Here is a 6000-nt window from a genome sequence, read left to right as displayed (position 1 = left end):
TGCATTTATTTTTGTTTTTGCTTCACAAAAATTGACAACAAAATTAAATCTGTAATTCAAAACAATTTCAAACTTAATCAAATGTGAACAGATTAAGAAACAAGTTTTTGAATCATATTTAAGCTGTCGTTAATGAGAATTATTATTTAAATACAAGTATATAATAAGTATTTAAATAACAAATAAAATATATATAAAAATATATTTTAAATAAAAATAAATATATATATATTTATAGTACTACGCCATCTAAAAGTCCATTAAAAGTATCGAGTCATAAAAATCAACTTTTTAGCATCACAATCGAGTTAATTGCAAGCATTTACGATTTAGGCTGAACCAAGTTCTAAATATACATTTTATTTATTTTCAAAAACCATTGACGTCATAATAAAAATTGAATTAAAATAAAAACAAAAGAGAAGAGAATAACTTGACTGTCAATTGAAACAAGTTCTCGTTGCTTTTATTTCGAGCCGAAATTCCCGAAAGATTTTTGTTTTTTCTGTTTTTGTTTTTTGGCTTAAAATGTGACTCAAAAATTCTTGACCAACTTTGGTAAAGCTCTCGACGGCTGTGACCTTGACAATAATCATGATGATGAAGAAGAAGAAGAAGCAGTATAAGAATTATATGATTCAATTCTGTTTGTCATCGAAAGAAGCAGAGAAAGAGCGGAGACACGGGAAGGGCGAGAGATTTAGGCCTTTTACCCCGCGAAAAAAAAAGCTCTTGATTATTTTCATTGAATGCAATTTGTTTTTATTGTGCAGTTATATCTATATATATATTTGTCGACTGGTTTATTTTTTATTTTTATTTTCATTTGTATTCTTTTTTTTTCTTTTGCTGGACGCGCTGCAGCTGGAATCTGGTTTGGTTTTCAGTTGTCGTTGCTCAGTGTGTGTGTGCGTGTGTGTGTGTGTGTATTTGAGTCGATTGGCCAGTTGGTAACAGGTCGCAGCCTCAGCTGCAGCTACAGGTGTATGTAGTTGTTGGCTGGCTGGCAAATTAGGCGCAGCCAACGGATTAGCAATTGAAAATTTGCAATTTCTGCATATTTTGCGCACTTTTGATTGTCAGTTTTCTGATTGGGATTTGCCAATTGATTGCAGTACCGTTACACGGACAACGTTTGTCTGGGTGTGTGGGCGGGCATTAGTAATTAAGTATTTAAGCATAAGTGCTGATAATGCCAGGTTAATTATAATTAATTAAGTAATTAAGCATTTAATTTAGGCAAATTGAAATGTAAATTTTTATACTCATGCCATGCTCTCCATCTGCCTCTCTCTCTCTCTCTCTGTCTCTATCGTCATTTGTTTTCTCTCTCATTTCTATCAATTGCTATCTCTGTTGCTCTGCCATTTCCTTCGTCTTATGATCTTTTTTTGCAGCAATGCGAGCAGCGCCGGCAAACTGAATGGCCAGACCACACCTATCGATGTCTCTGGCCTATCGCAAAATGAAATTCAAGGCTTTCTGCTTGGTTCACACCCCTCATCGTCGTCCGCCACAACCGGCGTTGTCTCCACAACAACAATCTCGCATCAACAACAGCAGCAGCAGCAGCAGCAACAACAACAACAGCAGCAGCAGCAACAGCAGCATCAACAGCAGCAGCAGCAGCCGCCTCATCCCAGCGACATTGTGACCATTACCACGGCAGGAGTGGGGAGCGCGGGCTCGATCGTCTCCGCTGCTGTGCAGCAGCAGCAGCAACAGCAGCAGCTGCTGAGCATCAAACGTGAGCCCGAAGACTTGAGCAAGGATCCAGCCAAGAATGGCAGCCTGGGCGCCTCAGCGAACGGTTCAGTCATAACGCAGAAGGTAGGCAAACAAAAAAAACACACAAAATCAAAAACAATTCAAGAAATTGTAATCAAAAGCTTTACGTATTTAACGCTTTAATGGACACGCACGCAAAACGCAAAAAAAAAAGAAAGAAATGAATACGAAGAAGAGTTAGGCAAACTGTAACAGCGAAATCCAATTAGAAATTAGTAACATACATATTTGAAGCGCAGCAGCAGCAGCTGCTACGCCAACGACAGCGCCAGCGACGCTCACATCCTGCGAGCACTCGCACTCGCACTCGCTCTACTTTGTCTCAATTAACATGCGAGTGCGCTATGTGGTTGTTGTTGTTTGTTTTTGTCGCTGCTCTAAGACCTGCAATTGGTCTGGGCCGCTCTGTGTGTGTGTGTGCGAGCAATGAGTATTTGTGGGCTGCAGCCAATACGAATCAACGTCGTTTGCTGTTGTTGTTGTTGCCGCTGTCGTTCGTCGCTCGTCGTGGTTCTATTGACGCAAAAGCAATGAGACGACAGCAATAACAACAACAACAAGCAAGCAAGCAAGCAAGCAGGCAGGCAGGCAGGCAGGCTAGCAATAACAATAACAACAACAACAACAGCAGCCGTCGCTCCGTTTGCATTCGCGCAACTGTTATACACCCAACTTGTTATACACGATCAGCAGCAGTTCGTTTCGTTTGTGCTTGCGTATGCGCGCATGTGTGAGTGTGTGAGCGAATGCGCGTGTATGCGTGTGCCTGTGTGATTTGTATATTGCGCTCGCTCGCACGCACGTTAACTGCGCATAAATCTGGCTTGCTTGCGCTTAGCTTGCAGCCAGCTAGCCGGTTCGAGTTGCATGTTGCATGTTCGATGCCCGCCGTGCTGTGCTGCTTTTTTTGTTTCTTTTTCTTTTATCAATTGCATGCAAAAGCAACAACAACAACAGCAACAACTACGAAATATAAGGTAGCTAATGAAAAACCTCTGGCATAATTAAAGCGCAACAAGTGCTGGGAAATTGCGCGACTTGGCACATGCAACAACAAGAGCAACAACATGAGGCTAAGCCAAAGGCGACAAAAGTTAAGTGCACACTTCCGGCCCACTGTGGCCGTTCTTCCTTCATAGTACGATCGACCGCGCGAATCAATGAAAACTATTTTTTAATGCGGCGCTGCGCTGCGCTGCTTGTAACGCCCTGTCCGGCCGCTGCGCATGTCAGAATACGCGACAGCCAGGCAGAGATTCCAACCATTTTGAACTGATATGCGAGCATGTGTGTGTGTGTGTGTGCTGGTCCAACTGGCCGACGCAACGCTGCCGTCTGTCTTCGCTTGCCGCTGTATACGTGTGTATGTGTGTGTGTGTGTGTGTGTGTGTGTGTGTGTGTGTGTATGTGTATGTGTATGTGTGCGTGTTGGTTGGTTCGCTTGTAGCGTTCAGCGTTCAGGTAGCGCCGTCGCAGCCGCCGTCGCCGTCGCCGTTGCCTCTGTCGCCGACGTTGTCATACGTGGGGAATCGGTCAGTCAGTCGTATCACGCTGTCGGAGTAGGATCGTTTCTGCGATTCGTCTGATATTTGAGCGCCGCGAATGCTTCTCCTGCGCGTAAAATCTTGTAATGCGAGCGCAGCAGCTACAACAACAACAACGACAAGCAACAAGAGCAACTGCAACAACGTGTTAAAGTGTCTTATTGTTCAGATTCAGTGATCAGTGTCAATAAACCCAATCATCTCAGCCTCCCCTTTAACTAAACCAATGTAAGTGTGTGCGTGCTTGTGTGTGTCTGTGTAAGTGTGTCTGGCCGAATTCGATATGCCTTTTGCTATTTTGCATATTGTGTTATGATATACGATATATATACATATAGTATATATAGTGCCGCTTGATTGGAATGTGGGCACTCAGTTGCCCAGTTAGCTAATGCAACCAGCAACAACAATAACAACGAAAAACACCTGCAATCAAAATGCAAACGCGCGCGCGCTCAAAATCGAAACGAAACAAAAGCAACAGCAACAGCAACAAAAACAACAATCGAATAACAAATGCAACACAAATTGAGCGAACACGCGCAAAAGACAAACAACAAACAGCAACAGCAAACGAACAACAGCAACAATAACAGCTAGTTGCGTGTGGGCGTGCAGCAGCAGCAGCAGCAGCAGCTGAGCTGAGCTGAGCTGAGCCGAGCCGCAAACGCGTTGCCTTTCAACACCCACGCGCGGCGAACAAGTTTGTGCTCTAAGTCTTTTGTTTGGCGCGCGAGAACCCAAGCAACAACAACAACAACAACAACAGCGGCAGACACTTTGTTGTTGCTTTTTAACGCTTTTTGCAGATGAGAGTGGGCTTATAGTGCGTGTGTGTGTGTGTGAATTATTGAAAAGAAAAAATTCATTGAGCAAATTCATTTCTTAGCTGAATTTAATTGCCTTGTTTTCTGCTCGTTGCTGTTGTTGCTGTTGTTGTTCTGCTTGTTATTGGCATTTAACTATTACAATATGCAATTTGCATTGCACTCTAATTTATTGTACATTCATAAAAAATAATAAAAACATATTTTTTATATTCGCTAATTATTCGCAATATTTGTCTTGGCCAACGACATTTGCATAACACGCGTCGCCCAGTAAGATAAAGTCTAGAGAATTTTTTTTTTTTTCTGTTGCGTATAACAAATCGCCCAGCTAATTTATGCCACAGAATTTAAATTGAACAGAACAACAACAGCAACAACAACAACAACAATGACATAATGAAATGAGAGGGAAAGAGAAAAAATGGCAACAAAATGTATATATGATAAATGAAAAATTGATATTGCAATTTATTGCAATGCTTGAAACTTTAGACCGGAAAATGTAATCATTAGCCAATAAACAACAACAACAACAACTGAAAAACTGCAACAACAACAACAATACCAAATAGTTAATAATGAATATGAAAATGGTGTCAATAAACCGCCTGCTGTTCGACTAATTATTAAAACTGCTCACAACGTGAGAATGTTTACTTAAAAAAAACGATATTTTTTGCACATATCGATAATTATTGCTGTGAGTGATTGACTATCCTAAACGATCCTAAAGCAAAGTTCAATTCTGGAATAACTGCTGGAAACATTAAAACAATGGGACTAACTATAACACATCGATAAGTATTATCGATTATGTGATATCGATAAGCAAGGCATATATGAGTAATTGTTTGAAGTCTTTTAGTGTCCTGTGAGTTTTATGTATGGATTAAAAGACTGTACTAAAAAAGGTTTTACATTAAAAACATAAAAAAAATTGATTGCTAATCGACAGGTGTTATCGATAACAATATACATATATATATTTAATTATGGTGTTTCTTATCTTTCTAACTGTTGAAAACTTGGCTCTTAGTCTCACTTATTTCCTTTAAAATCTGACTACAGTCATGGTCAATATATGCCTAAAATTAGTTTGAATATTAAACTATGCATATTAATAGCCTATTACAAACATTTCGATACATTATCGATTGTTAATAATATATTATTTGCATATAATTGATGGACTATATATAAGGAAATTTGCTGCCTAATTACAAGTCATTTAAGAATAATCAATAGCAAAAGCGGATGATTTATCAATAGATGAAAAACAAAAACAATTATCGATTAATCGATATCAATTTGATCAACTTAATTTGCATAATTTTATCCAATTAACTCATTTCGTAAGTTTCGATTTTCTTTGACTAGCTAACCTAGGCTAGGCCTGCACGAAAAAAAAACCCTCAAAAAACGATCATTCACAAAAGTTCCCCAGAAAAAAAGGCGAAAAAGAAGCAAAAACAAAACTATTAAGAAACTATATATAATAATATATTAGTCAGAATAATAATAATGATACTGACAATAATGCTGTATGTATTATTGTTTTGCCTTGGTTTATTTCCGAGAATTAACGATATGCATAAAACGGCTCGATGAATAGAATCTTGACAAAAACGAATAAGAAGCAGCCGAAGCAAAAGAAGAAGAAAAAAGTTTCACTTTTTATCAAAACCAAAAGGCATTAAAATAGTTAATTGGCTTTATTTAAATTTTGGTTTTTTTTTTTCAAGATTTTTTTTTACTTCATTTTGGTTTTTTTTATTTCTTCCTCATACATAAATATGTGCCAGAAGACGCGCTTAGCATAATTCTAGCCAGCCAATAGC

At 39.0% G+C, this 6000-nt stretch overlaps 1 protein-coding gene across 12 annotated transcripts in view; it reads left to right on the top strand.

The window, feature by feature from the left end:
• grh (grainy head) overlaps window positions 1-6000 on the top strand; it is a 52909-nt gene that overhangs the window by 24680 nt on the left and 22229 nt on the right. For 7 of the 12 annotated variants that reach the window (XM_089261709.1, XM_089261708.1, XM_030384741.2 and 4 more), the window contains exon 3: window positions 1398-1830. In XM_089261709.1, coding sequence (XP_089117835.1) covers window positions 1398-1830 — 433 coding nt within the window. Of the gene's footprint in view, window positions 1-1397; window positions 1831-3307; window positions 3561-6000 lie in introns of those variants that run through there. The other 5 variants (XM_089261712.1, XM_089261711.1, XM_089261714.1 and 2 more) reach the window with 2 other exon arrangements.

Source organism: Drosophila navojoa, chromosome 5, assembly GCF_054131105.1.
Source record: "Drosophila navojoa isolate 15081-1374.11 chromosome 5, UAZ_NAV_1.0, whole genome shotgun sequence".
Taxonomy (NCBI): Eukaryota; Metazoa; Arthropoda; class Insecta; order Diptera; family Drosophilidae; genus Drosophila; species Drosophila navojoa.
Note: the sequence above shows the minus strand (reverse complement) of the source record. Positions and strands in the feature narration are given on the sequence as shown.